A 20420-nucleotide genomic window follows, 5' to 3' on the forward strand; every position below is an offset into this window, starting at 1 on the left:
ATGAAGTGTGGGAATTCCAACACTTGAACACACACGCACAGACCCACTCTACTAGAGATAAGACAGTTTAATGCAGGAACATCGGCGCTGCTCCGTAAACGGAATTTTCGAGAACTTCTTGGAGTGTAAACAGCGTCATGTGGATTCACTTTTATTTGTGATGGTTAAAACTATGTAAACAGAATATGAACAGTCAGCTTTCATGAGAACATTGTCTAGGGAAGGACAGATTAAGTTGCAAATAAAAAAATGATTTGTCATTTTTGTTTATTAGCCTACTTCTTGACATTTTTTAGTTAATAGCATGACAAAAGGTTTTCTTCAATAACTGTAATAAGTCATATGTGTGTGTGTGTGTGTGTGTGTGTGTGTGTGTGTGTGTGTGTGTGTGTGTGTGTGTGTGTGTGTGTGTGTGTGATTTAAGTTGGTGCCATGCGGGCTGGAGTATTTCAGAAACTGCTGATCTACTGGGATTTTCACACACAATCATCTCTAGGGTGTTAGGGGTTAACAGTTTAGGACCCAAGGAACAGATGTTTGAAAGAAGACCCGGAGTCAGAATTATAATAAATTGAAGAAAAGTTTTACTGAAGTTAGTTTGCAGTTTCATCAGCAGAAGTCAGCTTCAAGACTCACACAGGAGTTCGTAGGCCGCCCCGCTTACAGTTACAAAGATCACAGCAGTTATACCCTACACCAAGGTCTAAGCTACATCATTGCTTACAGGTTGAATGATACTCATTGGCTAAGAAAATAGATAAACATAGTAATTTTCCAAACATATACAGATAGACTGAAGCATATCTCCTTAGATTATGCAGCTGACACTCGGACCCTGATGTTAGGCATGTCGTGACCTTTCAGGTCGCAGATTTGGGTTGCTGGATGCCAGCATGTCCTGAACAACAACTCAGTCAATCTCCAATAATGCTAGTGGTTCCTTAACCTTTAAGCAAAAAGACTAACACACACACCGACACACATCTTTTCCGAGGTTGGATTTGGCCTGGCTCTGACTATAAACAGGAGTCTCGTCTCAAAACATCAAGATAACAAGTTCTTTCTCTCAAGGGGACACTTTAGTCTAAATGGAAAATATAGGCTTTAACTGAGAAATGGTCCCTTAAACTATAGACTTCAATGACCCCTGTATGTTTTTACATGTTGAAGACCTTTCTCAAACACAAAACATGTCCCTATTTCATTTCTGGAAGCCGGGCTAAATAAGCAAGCACTGTTACTGCATTCAGATATCAAATTCTGACATTAAAGAATACATGAAAAGAACATTTCAGTGATCACACTTGTAACTTCTATAACAAAGTAAAATCTCCAGAGAAGTCATTCAACTCATTTGATATTTAGAAGGAAAAATATTGATTAATACCTTGATTATAATCACTCATATACATTGAAGCAGCTGTGGATTCCAATCCACCCCCTTCAAGGGTTTACAGAGAATGGTCCAAAAAAAAAAAATATCCAGATAGCAGCATTTATATGGGTGAAAATACCTTGTTGATGTCGGAGGTCAGTGGAGAACGGCCAGACTGGATCGAAAGGCAACAGTAACTCAAATAACCACACGTTACAACCGAGGACTGCAGAAGAGCATCTCATCATCTATTGGAGAATAAAAGATTGGAAAACCGTTGACTGGTCTGATGAGTCTCGAATTCTGCTTCTGCATTCAGATGGTAGGGTCAGAATTTGGCGTACAGTAAACAATATGAAAGCGTGGATCCATCCTGCCTTGTATCAACGGTTCAGGCTGCTGATGGTGGTGTAATGGCATGGAGGATATGTTCTTGGTTCCCTTTGGGCATCTTATTACATTATATTTACATTTAATCATTTAGCAGACGCTTTTATCCAAAGCGACTTACAAATGAAGAGAGTAATAGAAGCAGTCAAATCAACAATAGTACAACAATATGCAAATGCCGTGAGCAGTCTCATCTAGACCAGCGCAGCACACGTAGCAAGGATTTTTTAAAATATAGAATAGTAAGTGTAAGTATTATTAAGTCAAATGTTAGCGAAAGATATGGCCAAAGACTCAACAGGCAGGTCATTCCACCAGCTTGGAACAGTCAAGGTAAAGGTTTGTGGAAGTGATTTTGTGCCTCTTTGGGATGGTACCACAAGGCGCCGTTCACTTGCAGAATGCAAGTTTCAGGATGACACGTAGGTCTGAATTAAAGAGTTAAGATATATGGGTGCAGAGCCACTGGTTGTTCTGTGGGCAAACATCAGTGCCTTGAATTTGATGCGAGTGGCAATTGGCAACCAGTGCAGTTTTATGAGGAGAGATGTGAAGTGCGCTCATTCTGGATCAGTTGCAGAGGTTTGACAGTTGATGCTGAAAGGCCTGCCAAGAGAGCACTATAATATCCAGTCTGGATACAACAAGGGCTTGGACAATGAGTTGTGTAGCATACTCCGATAGGAAGGGCATGATCCTCCTAATGTTATATAAGGCAAATCTGCAGGACCGGGCAGTTCTAGCAATGTGGTCTGTGAAGTTTAACTGATCGTCAATCACAAATCCAAGGTTCCTGGCTGTCCTGGATGTATTTATGGTCGACAAACCCAGCTGAATGGAGAAGTTGAAGTGCTGGGTTGGTCGACACCACAAGCAGCTCTGTCTTTGTAAGGTTGAGTTGAAGGTGCGGTCCTTCTTCCAGCAAGAAATGTCTGTCAGGCAAGCCGAGATGCGAGCAGCTACCATCGGATCGTCTGGTTGGAATGAGAGGTAGAGTTGTGTGTCATCAGCATTGCAGTGATAGAAAAATGTGTTTCTGAATGACAGATCCTAGTGATGACATGTAGATGGAGAAGAGAAGTGGTCCAAGCAATAATACTGTACCAATTGAGCATCATTTAAATGTCAATGCCTACATGCGTATTGTTGCTGACCATGTCCATGATGGCTACTTCCAGTAGCACACCATGTCACAAACGCTAAATAATCTCAAACTGGTTTCTTGAACATGACAATGAATTCACTATACTCAAATGGCCTCCACAGTCACCAGATCTCAATCCAATAGAGCACTTTAGGTTTATGTGGTAGAACAGGAGATTTGCATCATGGATGTGCAGCCAACAAATCTGCAGCAACTGTGTGATTCTGTCATGTCAGTATGACCAAAATCTCTAAAGGAATGTTTCAAGCACCTTGTTGAATCTATGACATGAAGAATTAAGGCAGTTCTGAAGGCAAACGGGCTCCAACCCGGTAAACACACACACTCACATATATGTATACACATAATAAATATACACATACATAGTAAGATAGAATTTTTTACTTCAATTTTTTTCATTCTTTTGTGTTATCGTTATCATCTATTAATGTATAGGTTGATACAAGTGGTAATGGGGATTCAAGTTCATTTTGAGTTTTATAGACCTTAGTCTTTTTTTTATTATTATTGTTAATTGGAAAAAGAAGATTGTCTCCATCTACAGGCTGAAACAGGTCAGTGCAGGTGGATTTATTGAATCTACTTTGCATTATACACTGATGTGTATATGATAAAATGCATTGTATTTCATGCTTGACCACAGAATTACAAACACAGTTCAGGGATTGCAGTGCTGGTTTGATCTGTGACTATACGAGTTTATAGTGCACTTAATGACCTCATAATGTTAGTAGCCTACAAGAACGTTGGCCAACAATATAATTTAAAGGTCCCTTGGTTTGAAATAGACATTTAGAAGGAAAACACATTCAGTTATGTTCTTCAGAGGTTACCTAAAGGTTATCAGAATGATCATTAGGAAGTTAATGATTAAGTATAATGATTGTAATAGGTATGGTAAAACTTTGTTCTGCTGGCTTGAAGCTCTTCTTGCACAGTGGAAAACAGAACCAACAGACAAAGAAACGGCAACACAGCTGCACTTAAAGAAACATCAATGGAAACTGAACTGAGACCAATTGTTTTCTCAAGGCCTTTTCATGGTTCCAATAATGGAAAACACAGATAATATACTAAATGAGAAATGTTATGTTGTGTTTAAACTGTGTTTAAATGAGCTTCTACTGTAGTATACTGTGATTCACAACCAAGGCCAAAAGGTGGTGATGAGATACTTTGCTGTCTCACAACTATTGCTGTTTTTTTAGCAAGGAATATATATATATATATATATATATATATATATATATATATATATATATATATATATATATATATATATTTATTTATTTATTTATTTATTTATTTATTTATATGAAGTGTTCAGATGCAAAAGCCTCTAAGTGCCATCTGAAATTTTCTAGAATGATCATTTTTATCAAGCTTGCATATTTAAGTTCAGTAATTTCACTTAATTGGCAATGACAATTACCTATTAATTGTCATTTAAGTGAAATTACTGAACTTAAATATACAAGCTTGATAAGAATGATCATTCTAGAAGAAAATTTCAGATGGCATAGAGGCTTTTGCATCTGAACTCTTCATATATATATATATATATATATATATATACATACATTTTAAATTATTAATTATGTTCATGTATCAATAATAACAAAAAAACTTAACACGTTTTAACACATTCACATGGAACTAAATAACTAAATGTTTGTGTAAAACATCTTTAAGTGCTGAATAGTAATTATTAGGTTAACCTACTCCAATACAGGTGAGGAACTATTACTCATAGTGATCTGATCACTTCCTGACAGTGCTTTCTTTACAAGCTATTTATGATGCTGATTGTCTTTGATTCTCGTAATCAGCTGATTCAATCAAAAGCTCTTTCTGTCTTGCCTAAAGCAGTTTCAGTGTTTTCTGATGAGCACGAGACCTCAAATATCATTCTTCAGCTCAAATGCCATATTAGGAAATAAGGAATTCCTCTTACAGTAGAGTACAGTATGACATAAAATGATATGTGACGGTTTTGCTGTGATCAGATAATATAGCTGCAATCTAGGTAAAAGGTACTACTGTAAAATGAACTCTCTGACAGAAGCATATCACTGTGTATAAATGGTTACGTACTGACAATCATACCATGCATCAAAGATCATCGACCACATCATCCACATAATGGATCCAATTTATTATTGGTTGGCTAAACACACATCATGATCTCATAGGCATATAATCTCTTATATCTTAAGTTCTTATATCTAAATGCTGATTTACTGCTCAAGAAACATTTCTTATTGTTATCAATGTTGAAAACAGTTGCGCTGCGTTATATTTTGGGGGAAATGGTGATACTTTTTTTGTGATAAACGTTTTTCAAAAAAGTGTTTCAGTGTGGGTTAAAGTCGTTTTAACTTTGGACATTCATTATTTGTCCAATGTAATGTAAAAATAATGTGATTCTGTGAAACAAAACAAATGACCTAATCCTGTCCTGAGCGTTTGATCATTATGAATGAGACAGAAACTCCCAATTCACACCACTGCATTCGCGGTCAATGAGCGCTGATTGATGCGCCCTACTGGAGGGATCCAACTATAAAAATCATACCTCGTCTCTGAGGAGCGTTCATTCACCAAATCACAGTGAGCTCTGCCGGTTAATTATTAGCCGTTATCTCGTACTTAGTACCGGAGCGTGGAGTTTGGAGTCTGCCCCTCGTATCCAGATAAACACTACAGAGAGCTGAAGGAATCAGGCACCCATCCTTTCTCTGGCCCGCAGACCTCTACCGAGCGAGCCAACCATGCTGCGGCTTGCTGGACTCTTACTGTGTGTGACCTCCTTCCTAAGTACCTCATCTCTTGGTAAGCGATTTTTTTGAAGTCTAAAGATATATATAAAAACATTTACATTAGGCTGCATGTTCCTGTTGGTTTGCTTGTTGTTTAAAGCTAACAAATATTTTCAAATTTAAGATTTAAATTACTTTTAATAGCCTATTACATCGATTTAAGGGTTTAGCCAGTTCACTGAGGTCTCTGGAATATTAATCTTGAGTTGTGCTTAGTCACACCTTTCATTCATTCTGTGCCCAGATTCATCTAATCATTGCAAGTAGACTCATCCGTATATCAGTATCATTACTGAAAACCTTTTTTGTGTGTTTAAATGAAAAATACATAAATGTAAAAAAAAAAAAAAAAAAAAAAAAACATTTAGTTTTAGATGGTAAAATCAGGGCATAATCTCTATATCAGAAGATGTGATGCAATCTGAATGTGACACGTCAGTGTTTTCAGGACAGGACTGAACTGTTGGCAGAGAGGACAACGGTCTCGTTTTAGAGAGACTACTGTTTATCAATCACTTTATGAATAAACAATCCTAAAACCACATATTCAGCATTCATTTGAGCATTAAATTGCATTAAATGTGTTTGATTTGTTCAGTGTTTTTGCCCCTTTAACATCACAAAGTATCTTGATTTTGCATAAATTTTACATTGAATATATGATTCTGACTTCTAAGACAAAAAGAAATGAAGTTGCATCACAAAAAAAGGTTAAGTAAAGAATATGATCCAAATAAATGAGGATTGATAATTGAGGATTATTAGCTCACACTGTTATCTGAGACCCACCTACAATTACAGATAGGACTTTTCTGCTAAAGGCTATATGAACTTACTCTGGAGTGCCTCCGGTTTGCCTGTTGCTTTCTCTTGACCAAATGAAATGAGCATGTGGATGTAAAGGCTGTGGTGTGGAGTACAAAACCTACGATTCAATTCAGATCCCCATCCATTACTGGGTTTAAGGCTGTGTATGAGATGTCCAGTCCACTTCCTGCTTCTCTCCTTTCACATTCCTCCCTTGTTCTAGCTGTGTCTTACATGCTGAAGCTCTAGAATGTGTCACAGCATGACATTTTTGTGTTTTTTCAGGTGCGAGTGCTGGACCTCGGCTAGATAATGACAAACTCTACAGATACAGCTACAGCGCTGAGGTCGGGCTGAACAGGCCGACGGGATCCACCAGGGGGAATGCTGGATTCAGGATTAGCAGTGATGTGGACATCAGCCTCGTCTGGAGGAACTCAGAGATCAAGGATGAACAGCTACTTCAAGTGCAGGTAAAGAGGAGAAAGTACTTTATTGATACTTTTCTGATTGTATACCCTTGTGAAATAGAAGTGTGCTTAAATGTATTGATTGTGCACTTGTAGTGCGAACTTAAAATCTTGTATATTTGAAAAAAATTGTAGTTACAGATAATATAATATTAATCTAAAAAGGACACTTGAGTGCACTTAAAGATACTGTACACTTTTATGTGTCTTAACACTTTTAAAAAGTACATTTTAAATCATTATTTTAATAATATTTTGCATTGCTGACTAATATTTTAACTTGATTATAATTTAAACTAGTTTGTAACTCAATATTACATTTAAAGTTAATTTTAAATGTACTAATTTGCAGCTTCATCATTACAAATATTTGTAAATATTACTTTACATTTTAAACCATATTTCAAAGACAGTAGAATAATGAAATTACATATAAAGATGTACTTAAGTTCTACCTAAGCATGACAAGAAAGGACTTTTAAGTTCAACTAATTACGTTTAATATAAATGTAAACTGTAATGCGTTTTCATTTAATTGCAAATGACCTGCAGTGTTTGAATGCTAAAATGTACTTATTTTTCAAAAGGGTATGTGCAAATCAATGTTATTTGAGGAGCCGTTTACACGACACCGGTTTCAACTAAAAACGGAAAACTTTTTATGCGTTTTGGCTGTTCATTTACACAACAACTGCGTTTTGGGGGCTTGAAATCACAAAATTTTGAAAATGGGATTCAAAGTGCATGTTTTTGAAAACTTTATCGTCTCCAAAACTACAAAAAGGCGAATTTGTGAGAATGGTGACGTCATGCGCATGCGTATTACAGTCTATAGGCGCATATAGGCATAGGTTATGTTCCTTTACAAAATGACATCGCCAACTACTGGCCTGGCATTAATAATGCAGTGTTTAAATATGTCTATATAGTTCTTGTTTTTAGTTTTAGTTATTTTAGTAGACTACTTCAAGGTTCTTATTATTAAATGTTGCCATGTCAACTTGTTTTTTTATATTTCATTTCAGATAGTAAAAATGTTTGTTTTTTGAATGGTTTTAGTTTTAGCTAACAGTAACACTATTGGTGCACATCACATTCTCCTATCCTATCCTCAGATTTCAAATGTTCAAGTTGAAAGTGCTGGAAAGCACTCCCGCAAAAACAACATCTTTCACGGCAGCTCGGCAGAAAGCATTCTGGGTAAAGTCAGGCTTGAGGCACTTCAGAGGCCCTTCTTGGTGCTGTGGAAGATGGGCAAGGTAACAAACACACTTCATTATGTCATTAAAATGTGTTTCATATCCGTTTTTTTTTTTGGAACTTTTAAATATTTTCCACAGTGATTTGATTTTTTTTTGTGTGATTTTTCTTGCTTAGATCAGAAGCCTGTATGCCCATAAGGCGGAGCCTGCTACCATCAAAAACTTGAAGAGGGGTGTGGCCAGTATGCTAATGATGCAGCTTAAGTCCGGGAAGATGATGGAGGTACAGTCTGACAATTAAAATTCTCCACTGAAGTGTGAAAAGTGTGCAAGTTTTTCTTTGTTAAAATACTTTCTCCATAATTCGCAGGCTGATGCTTCAGGGAAATGCTTAGTTGAGTACAAGGCTACCAAACATCAGGTGATCCGTACAAAACACTTAGATACCTGCAAAACGCAAGAGATGGGATTCACCACTCACAGCCCAGTAAGAAAAAAACTCATCTTACCTCATTTATACACCATTCCCAGCACTTTTTCACCTTTCCTCTCCACTCTTCCAGGTATTGGGTGTCAGTGGGAAGTCAGCTTCTGAAACAGTAATCACTCTGGAGAATGGCATCATTAAGTCTGCCGATGCTGAAGAAACACACATTTTGTCCATCAATGCTCGTCATACAGCTGCAATTAAAGTCCTGTCCAGGTACCAAAGAAATGAGAAAACTTATAAAGCATGATCAATATAATAAATGGATGAAATTAAAGCATCTTCTCATTTCCCTCAGGCAGTCATTGACACTTAAAAAGATTGAGGTAGGGCCAGCTGAAGCGGCGGGCAAAGATGTCGCAGGTGTGGTGAAGTCCCTGGATGACAAGCTCATGTCTGTTGGAGTCATAGTGGAGAAAGTTAAAGCCAAGTGCAAGGGATGCCCCAATGTGAGCAACTATGTGTTTATGCTTGTAAATCTGGTGTTGTCCTCATTTTATCAGCTTGTATGTTATTCCTTATGATTTTCTTGCACACAAAAAGGAGACATTTTGCTGTCGCAGATCTTTTTGTGTTCCCTGGAAGCAAGAAAGTCATAGATTTTGGGCTGGGTAAATAATGATAGTTTCCATTTTTGTTGAACTGTTCCTTTAACTGTGATGTTCTGTATAAAAACAGACAGAAATGTGTGAAATCTGTTTTAGTGTTCATACTAATCGTGCATTGCATTGTTTTGGTGTACAATAGCTGATGGACACATGGAAGGCGGTGAGGTCTCAGCTGGAGCCGGACTCGCTCGCTAAAGCAGAAGCCCCGAGAAGCTTCCTCACGCTCTTACACAGCCTGCGCAAAGCCAGCAAGGCAGAGATCCTCACAGTACTGAGCAACTGCAGCAAGACTGCACTGTAAGACCAAACTCCTCATTGTATTTTCCTCTTTCTAATTTATACACTAAGGCCCTGTCCCAAATGGCACACTTCATGTGCGCATGTCCATTAAATTTCTCAAAGTCGTTGCTGAACATTTTTGACATTTAATCAACCCAAACAAACAGATTCATTGCTCCGCCTCCTAAGCTCACCCTCCAATCCAAACCTCCCTGCTCCGATTCGTTCTCGAACCTGGATCGCTGGCATGTGAGAAGGGTGCACTAACTAGGACGCTAAACAGTAAACACCTCATTCTCTCAAAGTCATCAGCCTGCACAACTCTCAAATGTTGCCGTAAAAAAAAGACTCTTGTGGACTTCTGTGCGCAAAGACTCGAATCAGTGAATTGTTTCTTTCTTTTTTTGAACAATGAACAAAAGAACCGATTCACCAAAACAAATCAGATTCACGTTTGACTTTAACCTTGGTTTGCTTGGCTGTAAAACTGTAAAGATGAAGCATTCTTTTTTGCTACACCTCTACTTTTAGAAAAAGTACACTATAACTAAAGGCTTGTTACTGGAAAAACTACTGTCACGTTATTGAAATTATAGTTAGCGGCGCACTTTTAGTAATTTACTTACTAAATCGTATTTACATGAATATTTCCATACAGGGAACATTCTCAGAACATTCTTTCAGTAACATTAATGGAACATTAGTTCAAAGTAATCTGATCTTTAATAACGTTTTCAAAACATTAGCACAAAAACATTATTTATACATCGTTTAATGATAAACAAAAATGATAAAATGGAATTTTTTTTTTAAGGCATTTGCATAACCAAGAAATGTTTTTAAAACATTAAAAAAACTGTACGTTTTGAACGTTCAGAGAACATTAGGCAAAACATTGGCAAAACGTTATTAGAACATATTTCTGATACCTGAGATGCAGAGTTATGATCAGCATATTAAGAATGATTTCTGAAGGATCATGTGACACTGAAGCAATGATCATGGCTACAGTCGTTGCCTAATGGTTAGATGGTCAGAGTGGTAACCCTAAGGTTGCTGGTTCGATTCTTGCAGTGTGTCATCCCTACTCAGTACTCCTAATGTGTGTGCACTAATTTGGATGGGTTAAATGCAGAGGATAAATTCCAAATATGGGTTATCATATTTGACCCTGGATCACAAAAACAGTCATAAGTCGCACGGGTATATTTGTGGCAATAGCCAACAATACATTGTATGGGTCAAAATTATCGATTTTTCTTTTACGGCAAAAATCATTAGGATATTAAGTAAAGTTTTTTTTTTTTTATTTCCTACCGTAAATATATAAAACAATTATTTTTGTGAGTGAATGCAGCACAATCGCAAACATAAATGGACAACTTTAAAGGAGATTTTCTCAATGTTTGGATTTTTTTGCACCCTCAGATTCCAGATTTACAAATAATTGTATCTCGGCCAAATATTGTCCTATCCTAACAAACCATAAATCAACGGAAAGCTTATTTATTCAGCTTTCAAATGATGAATAAATCTCAATTTAAAAAATGTACCCATGTGACTGGTTTTGTGGTCCATATGGTTACATTATGTCCTTCACATGTCACTTTCACTATATACTCAGAAAATAGCAGCCATTTGTGTTGTCCTGCCTCTTTACTGCTTGTTTTAGACTGCCAGTTTACATTGTTTCACCTTTCTAGGCCTCAGCTGGTGGATGCAGTCACATCAGCGCAGACTCCATCTTCTCTCTCAGCCATTCTGGAGTTCCTGGACTTCAGCAAGAAGGAAGGTTTAGTGCTGCAGGAGCGATTTCTGTACGCATGTGGTTTTTCCTCCCACCCGACAGAGACCATGCTTCAGTCCCTGCTGGTAAGACACCTGCATTATTGCTCTCATATCTGACTTTACATAAGTATATATATAATATATATATATATTTATTTATACATGTTCCATGAATATATGGATATATATATTTAAACATGTTCCATATATATATATATATATATATATATATATATATATATATATATATATATACATATATGTAATGTTCACAATTTTCATGAATTATTCTATCTTTGTTCCCATCTAGGATGTGTCTAAAGGAAAGATTGGCAGCTCAGACATTAAGGAGTCAGTTGTGATCATCATGGGAGCTCTGCTCAGGAAACTCTGTCTGAAAGGACAATGTGAACTACTGGTGAGTCCGCACCCATCAGAATATTATTCATATCCACTTCTATTGGAGTATTTGATTGAGTCATGTTTATAAACTGCAATTTAATCTACATATGCATGACAAAAAAATATGAATTATCATATTATCATATATGAATTATCATATATTATTATTATCATATATCAATTATTGATATATGATAATTATCATATATCAATTATCATATAATTATCATTATGAATTATCATATAACTATCTATCTATCAAAGTATCTAAGTATATAAAATAATTTGGTTATGCTTTCTGCTACAAATAACAATATAGCACTCTCAGCAACATTTAATACATTAAACCGTTCTTGCATTATAAACTACATCTAAATCAGCATCTTAATCTTTCAGTAATTCAAACTGCCTGCGTGTGTTTGTCTTGTGTTCGATGTGCAGACAGTGCTTAAGGTGAAAGAGCTGCTGTTGGCAGGGCCTGACAGCACTCAGGTGGAGTCTGAGGTTCAGATGTACCTGCTAGCATTGAAGAACGCTCTTCTGCCGGAGAGTGTTCCTCTTCTTGCCAAATATGCTGAGTCGGAGGTGGGAGCGTACAGCACCATTGCCATCACAGCGCTGCAGAGATTCGACCCTAAGCTTATCACACCAGAGGTACATCATCAATCCCCCAATAGCCTATCTAGAGGGACACACAACTACTCTTCAAAACATTTAACACTCTATTTCCACAGGTGAAAAAGACAGTGAACCGCATATACCATCAGACCCAGCGTATTTATGAGAAGAACGTTCGTGCCGTGGCAGCTGATCTGATTATGAGCAGTAGTCCATCCTATATGGAAGTGAAGAACGTTCTGCTCTCCATCGGACACCTGCCGCATGAGATGAACAAATACATGCTGTCTAAAATCCAGGACATATTGCGCTTCGAGATGCCAGCCTGGTGGGTCTCACGTTTACTAATCGCATTCTTCAAATTCTAAATGAACAAATATTTTATTCTTAATGACTGTCTCTGGAGCTGTGTGGCACTTGTGTGATAAAAGTCATATGTCCGGTTTACAGTAAATTGGTACAACAAGTGATGAAGGACATGGTTTCCCACAACTATGACAGATTCTCGAAGGCTGGGTCATCATCTGCTTTTTCAGGCTTCATGGCACGTAAGTGAGCTCATCTATACCCGCTCTTAACCTTTAAATCTATGACACTATTATATTTATATAATGATACCTGACACAAAGTCTGCATCACTCTCAGAAACAAATGTATAAATACTGTCACTGAGGTTTTCCCCTTTCATCTGTGTAATTTATTTACCCCTAAAAGGTTTCACGGTCGAGGTTTAAGCTATTGCCAAACTGAAATACATGTCTTTAACTTATTTTATTAATATTATTTTTTATTATATATTATATTTTATTAATAAAATAACTTATTGACCATGTTTTAGCTGAAAGCAACTTGCACTGACATATCTTAAAATATTCTAATCCTGGCTTAATCTAAGCCCTGTCTGTGAAACCGGGCCTAAATGTACATATTAACACCTAAAGTGTACATAGTACATTACATAGTAGTTAGAGTTAAATGGTACATATAAGTATCTTTTGAAACGGTACCACCCCAGTGACATCTTTTGTACTTAGTATTGCAAATATATAATCTAAAGGATATCTCATTACATTCTTTCACACTATGATAAAAATGTGTTTTATAAAACATGATTTAGAAGAAATAACCTCAGTAAAATAACATGTTTATTGTTTTAAAAGGCAGCTATAATGAAAGGATTTTGCCTGGTGGGTGATAAAACAGTTGAAAAAAAATACCTCACATATTAATATACACTACTGATTAAAAGTTTGGGGTCAGTAAGATGATTTAATGTTTTTGAAAGAAGTCTCTTATGGTTACCAAGGCTGCATTTCTTTTTCAAAAGTACAGTAAAAACAGTAATATTGTTAAATATAATTACAATTTAAAAATAACTATTTTCTATTGTAATGTAATTTATTCCTGTGATGGCAAAGCTGAATTTTCAGCATCATTACTCCAGTCTTCAGTGTCACATGATCCTTCAGAAATCCTTCTAATATGCTGATTTGCTGCTCATGAAACATTAGCTACTTATTGTGATCAATGTTGAGCTGCTCAATATTTTTTATTAATTGAACGTTCAAAAGTTTAATTTCATTTATTTTGAATAGAAATATAACATTATACATGTCTTTACAGTCACTTTTGATCAATTAAAGCATCTTAAAAAAAGTTCAAAAAAGTATTAATTTATTCAAATAAAAACGTACTGACCCCATAGCGACCACCTAGAACAACCTAGCATAATAAATAAATAAATGATAAACATCTTGTTGTTTGTGTCTTGTAGCAGTGTCTGTAGTATATATAATTAATTTCAACAGGAACTGCCGATGTAACTTGCACCTACAATTTGGACATCCTGTACTCTGGCTCAGGCGTATTGAGGAGAAGCAACATGAACATTTATGGTCAGAGCAACAGTGCCCTCCTTCATGGCCTCCAGGTACTGTCATCATTACCATAACACAGTGTTGCACAGCATATGCCATTAACATGCATTGTGTGTGCTGATATTCACCTGTGCTTTGTGCCTGCATTCTGATTTTCAGGTGACAATTGAAGCACAAGGTCTAGAGTCTCTAATTGCAGCCACGCCGGATGAAGGAGAAGAAGAACTGGAGTCTTTTGCTGGAATGTCTGCTCTTCTGTTCGATGTTCAGCTCCGCCCAGTGACCTTCTTCAAGGGCTACAGTGACCTGATGTCCAAGATGTTCTCTATGTCTGGAGATCCGATCAATGTGGTGAAGGGCCTTATTCTGCTGACAGACCACTCACAGGTATGACATTCAGCTTAATATGCACTTGCAGAAGAGACGCTTGACTCATCACACTCCTTAGTAGATCTGACACATGCAGCAGATGTTCTGCAATCAATTAGCATTGCCTGACAGCCTGGGGGCAGTGTGTGACATTTGTGGGACGGATTACGGGGCAGTGCTGCATTCTGAAAGTGAATGATGGAAATGATTTGAAACACTTAGTTAGCGTGGTTTGAAAGTGTGCCTATTTTATAACTGTGTCATTTCCTGCATACATATACACTAAATTCAAGAATTTGGAGTCAGTAAGATGTTTTTTTAAAGTGATAGTAAAGACTTTTACATTGTTACACACTTCTATTTCAAATAAATTTACATTTTTTACACTTTTATCCAAAGCCACTTACATTGCATTTCAAGGTACACATTTGCATTCTTATCAGTTCTTGCTTTCCCTGGGAATCGATCCCATGATCTTGCCGTTGCAAGCACCAACGCTCTACATTGTTTGAGCCACAGGAGAGCTACAAATAAATGCTTTCAAATAAATTATTTTGAACTTTCTATTTATCAAAGAATACTGAATAAAATGAACAGGATCTCCACAAAAATATTAGGCAGCACAAATGTCTTCAACATTGATACAAATAAGAAATATTTCTTAAAAGTATTTCTGGAGGATCACATTACCCTGAAGACACTGGAGTAATGCTGCTAATAATTCAGCTTTGCCATTACAGGAATAAATGAAATTTTAAAATATATTAAAATAGAAAACAGTTTTTTAAATTTGCAATAATATTTCCCAATATTACTGTTTTTACTGTGATCAAAGTAAATGCCTTGTTAAGTCTTTCAAAATGATTAAAAAATCTTAACATACTATAAACATGCACAATATAAATATATTTCTTTCTAATGTATAAAAATATGTTACTAACCCTCCGGTTTCACAGACAAGGCTTAAACTAGTCCTGGACTAAAATGTTTGAGCTGTTTTAACTAAAAGCATTTCTTAAAATATGTCAGTGCAATTGTTTTGTCTCAAGATGCACACCAGTAATGTTTTTTTCTAAGGCACGCTTATAAAAGCCACTTAAATGTCCCAATTGAACTAAGGCCTAATTCTGGCTCAATCTAAGCCCTGTCTGTGAAACCGGGCCTAAAAGTAATATTTTTGTACTTTCTCACTTTCTTTGAAGGTGATTCCTCTTCAGTCTGGTCTAAGAGCCAGTGCTGAGTTCCAAGGCGGTCTGGCCATCGATATCTCTGGAGGGATGGAGTTCAGCTTATGGTACAGAGAGTCTAAGACGAGCGTCAACAACAGGTGAATTTCTTCTTTCTAAACTACATCCTTGCATGGGATTAGTGTTGTGCATTCAGATAAAGAGCCGAGCTCTGATTAAAATGAACCCCACATGGGACAACAACCCGTGATGACCTTATGTAAGACATTTCACCCTAGTTTGCTTTGGATGCAAAGTTGGTTTTGATAAAATCAACTACTTACTTTGCTTACTTAGAAGCCATTGCCAGATATTTTTCTTCACTCGGTTTTTCGAATGACAGTAAATATGATGCCGGTGCATCTTATTATAACATCATTAATCCTTCAGAGAGATTCGATGCTAATCCACATCTTTAGCCACAACTGCACCTGCTTGCTTACTGTTAGTTTGTGGATGCAAGCAATGGCAACCTGGCTAAAAAGAGACAGGCGGGAAATGGGGGCAATGGAAAGATGCTGTGGTAGGAGTAAAAGATCAGAGGTTGAGGGTAAAATTAGGTCATGATATCGATTGTGAGAAACCAAATGCTCTTAGGGAAAGATTTCGGTTATTTCATCATCTTCACATTTGAACTGATTCCATGTTGTTTGAGACAAAATACTCCAAGTTCTTACTGTATGAGGAAATGTCTCTTTTTTTACCTTACATTTAGTGCTGCGGGTTTGCTGTTCTTTGTTTCATGATGGGTATTTCTGGGTGGCATCTGCTTTTCTACATCTGCCAGCCCTCAGGACAGGCAGGGGCAGGTGTATGGATCAGGGAGGCAAGCTTTACCTTCTCTGAAAGCACACACACACACACACACACACACACACACACAAGTAGACAGACAAACACTCACTGACAGACAGACAACCTAATACGTAAACACATGTGCGTGCGGGCACACTGAAGCGGGGAAACCGATAGAAAGATAGTTACGCACACAGACACACATAGTAGACACAAGCGGGTTATGTTTAGAAATGAAATAAACCACAGCTCTCTCGGGCGCACAAGATTAGCATGCCTCCAATCAGCCCACTCAACACGGGCAGCCATGTTCAACAGATCATTTAAGGTGGAGGTTGAAAGCATGGAGCCAGACTGTCTCATGTGATATGTGAGCTCAAACACCAAAACTGACTCAGCAGAGACCGAGGCAATAAATCTCTATCACAAATTGTTCGCTGTGGCAAGTGCTGTAGGAAGAATGAGATGTTAAATCCTGATATAAAATACAAGCTAAGATACAGTAAAATCAAGTTGTGCACATCCAAAGGCACGACCCTAAGGGAAACTCTAGTTTTGCAACTATAATAATTTAGTTGTTATTTTAGTACTATTTATATACGATTACCATTCATATTTTCAGTTTTCATTCTAGTTAAAGTTTTAGTCATTTTGTTTTGTGTTTTTGTCATTTCCTTTTATATATATATATATATATTTCTATTTAGCTTAAAATTTGCTTCAACCTAAACTTATTTTATTTCTGTTAGCTGCCAAGGCAAGATTTCTTATTTTTTATCAATTTTTTTTTTTATTTCGGCTTTATTTCAGTTAATGAAATTAATTAATCTTAATAGCTTTAGTTTTAGTTAACAAATAAGTTTAAATGTATTTTAAGTTTATTATGTTTCCTATCAGGAATATACATGCATCAAGCTTAAATGAATCTGGGAAACAAACTACTAGGAAGAGAGTAAATGGGACTGAACCAAAAAAAGTGCATATTTGAAAAATTGTACTCTGCTTGTTGGTTCAACCTTTTTTTTTTTTTTTTTTTAATTAATAAAAATAGAAAATCTGCACAGAGACGCATTACTGTCCCTGAAAGCTTTTAGAATAGTGGAGGAAGTTTTAAATAAAGGATCATTTTTACTGTGTGATTTCTTAAGGTTTGTTCACACCAAGGACGATAACTATAACGATAAAGATATAGTTCTAAAACCATTCTAAATATAAAAGAATATAGCGGAGTCCACACCACAACTATAACAATAACGGCACTGAGAAACAACGGCAAAACTGCAGTTATCATAAACAGAGCGTTATCGTTCGATATCGTTTATGATAACTGCAGTTATCATAAACAGAGCGTTATCGTTCGTTGGTGTGGACGCTAATATAGTTATCGTTCTTGGTGTGAACAGGCCTTTAGAGTTTTTAATGTTCTTGCTAAGCTCATCCTTGACGTTGTGTGCAGGGGAGCTCTGGTCGTCATTGGAAACGTGACAGTGGATATGGACTTTGCAAGCGCTGGAGTGGAAGTAGGTTTTGAGACAGAAGCCAAACTGGACTTCATCACTACTGTGCAGTTCTCCGAGTACCCCTTCCTCGTCTGCATGCAGATGGACAAAACCACTTTCCCCTTCAGGTATCTATCAACATATCAGATTTTAGGTTACAATCATGCAACATTTTTAAAATGTGTTAAATGAACAGAACTAACCTGTTTTGCTTCTGATGCACTCTAGAGAGTCGGTGTCCAAGCAGGAGAAGCTGCCTTCAGGACAGACATTCTCCTCAAAGAGGAGCAGAGATCAGCTGGTGCCGGGCTCAGAGTTTCCTCTACACCAGGAGAACTCTAACATGTGCAAGAAAGTCTTTGAGCAGGCCTGGTAGACCAGCTGGGACCGCACTGGATGCTTTAACTAGCAAATGTAAAAGGTTTTCACACAGACAACCACTCTGTACAAGTATGTTTTGCTGTGACTGTATGAGCTAAAACCTGTTGGACACGTGGACATTTAAAAATGAAGGTTCCAAAAGGAGTTTTGCGCAGTGATGCCATAGAAGAACCATTTTGGGTTTGCCAAAGAACCTTTCAGTAAACAGTTCTTAAAATAACCATTTTTTTATTACCTTGAAGAGCATTTTAAAGGGGTAGTTCACCCAAAAATGAAAATTCTGTCATTTATTACTCCGTTCCAATCCTGTAAGACTTTCGTTCATCTTCGGAACACAAATGAAAATCTTTTTGATGAAATCTGAGAGATTTCTGTCCCTCCCTTGACGGCTAACACTTTGACGCTTCAAAAAGTCTATAAAGAGATCGTAAAACATTGATCAGCGAACATAAACAGGAGCTCAACCGAACCTGCTTGACGCGCGAGAACAAACCTCATTGGTTTTTTGATGCTTGAGCTTCCGTTTACCACAACTGATGTGTAAGTTGATGAATGTCTATCTCTGAATAAAAGCCTAAATTCAATTTCTTCATCATATAAAGCGATCAAATCAAGAAAATCAATTCAATGGATTAGTTTATGAACTTTTTGAAACATCAAAGTGGTAGTTGCATAGTCTGTCAATGGAGGGACAGAAATATCTTCATTTGCGTCCCAAAGGTGAACGAAAGTCTTACGGGTTTTGAACAACATGAGGGTGAATAATTAGTGACAGAATTTTCTATTCCTTTATTGATCTAAATAAACCCTTTTTTACACTCTAAAGAACATTTTGTGCAGCAAAAAAAAAAAAAAAAAAAAGTTTCCTTGGATGTTATTTGAACCATTGATTGGCATAAAGAACCTTTATTTTTAAGAGTATATTAAAGTCCTTACAATAAGTCCAGCCCTGTTTTATACATTTAAGAATGATCAGCACAAATTAAATTAATGTTTTTTGTCCATTTTTATAAATGTAAGGAATGTATAAAAATGTTGTCAGGATAACCAATGGCACTCTCATCATGTGAAAGAATTATTCAACCCCTAAAAGCAAAAGTTAGATATTTATAAATTGTAACATTATAGCATTATAACAGGACTGTGTATTTGAGGTGCTACTGTGTTATTTATTTAATCAGAGGGCTTTCTGACACACTTCATCCCTCCACAGGCAGTTCATGCTGTCTGGTTTCCATGATTACACCAGATGTTTACATTCTTGAGAATATTTATGGCAGTCTTGTACATGGGAAGATAATCAACCATGAATAAAGTCTTTTTTTGGATTTTCTTTGTCATATTTTTGGTGTTAGATCATTAAAAGTGTAACTTTTAATAATGAATAGATCTTTAACTATTCTAGAATATATTGTCTACCGAGGCTTCATTAAGCTAAAATTAGGATGAATGCAGACTTATTAACTTATTTTTTTTCAGGATATCTGAATTTACTTCTTAAAACATGGCTTTGAATAAATCTATGTACAGCACTATACAGTACATTAAACTTTGGGACGTGGTAGACAAATTGCTAAAAAGAAGTAAAGTTGACATATCTTTTTAATAGTACTGAGAACATAGAACAAGTATAAAGTAAAAATAAATAGCTTGTCTAAAGCTGAAATTTTCTATATCTACTGAAACAGAAAGTTAAAGGCGATTTGTTCTAGAATTTTTTGTTTTGTTTTGTTATGCTGGTTGAAAGTCTCTTCACATTCTGATAGCCATCACTAGGTTAAGTGGTCTAAATGTATTAATATGTATATATCTCGTCTGTGGAAGGCGTAGGACCATAAAATGTTCGTCCATTCAATACAATGT

At 36.5% G+C, this 20420-nt stretch overlaps 1 protein-coding gene across 3 annotated transcripts; it reads left to right on the forward strand.

Moving 5' to 3' along the window:
* The first annotated feature begins 5520 nt into the window (after positions 1 to 5520).
* On the forward strand, positions 5521 to 19892 carry mttp (microsomal triglyceride transfer protein). 3 transcript variants are annotated; one of them, XM_079858459.1, is made up of 19 exons: positions 5521 to 5762; positions 6842 to 7029; positions 8142 to 8285; positions 8404 to 8511; positions 8599 to 8715; positions 8792 to 8931; positions 9014 to 9164; positions 9463 to 9620; positions 11306 to 11474; positions 11701 to 11808; positions 12234 to 12446; positions 12527 to 12738; positions 12861 to 12958; positions 14219 to 14340; positions 14447 to 14674; positions 15859 to 15983; positions 18134 to 18304; positions 18405 to 18590; positions 19771 to 19892. In XM_079858459.1, exons 1-18 carry the CDS (start codon positions 5702 to 5704, stop codon positions 18550 to 18552), a joined length of 2661 nt encoding a protein of 886 aa, XP_079714585.1. In that variant the 5' UTR covers positions 5521 to 5701; the 3' UTR covers positions 18553 to 18590; positions 19771 to 19892. The 3 variants fall into 3 exon arrangements, with proteins under 3 accessions (XP_079714585.1, XP_079714584.1, XP_079714586.1); XM_079858458.1 differs by having other exon boundaries at positions 18405 to 19892; XM_079858460.1 differs by having other exon boundaries at positions 6848 to 7029; positions 18405 to 19892.
* The last annotated feature ends 528 nt before the right edge of the window (positions 19893 to 20420 follow it).

The sequence above is a fragment of the Squalius cephalus genome (genome assembly GCF_949319135.1).
Source record: "Squalius cephalus genome assembly, chromosome: 2".
Lineage (NCBI taxonomy): Eukaryota > Metazoa > Chordata > Actinopteri > Cypriniformes > Leuciscidae > Squalius > Squalius cephalus.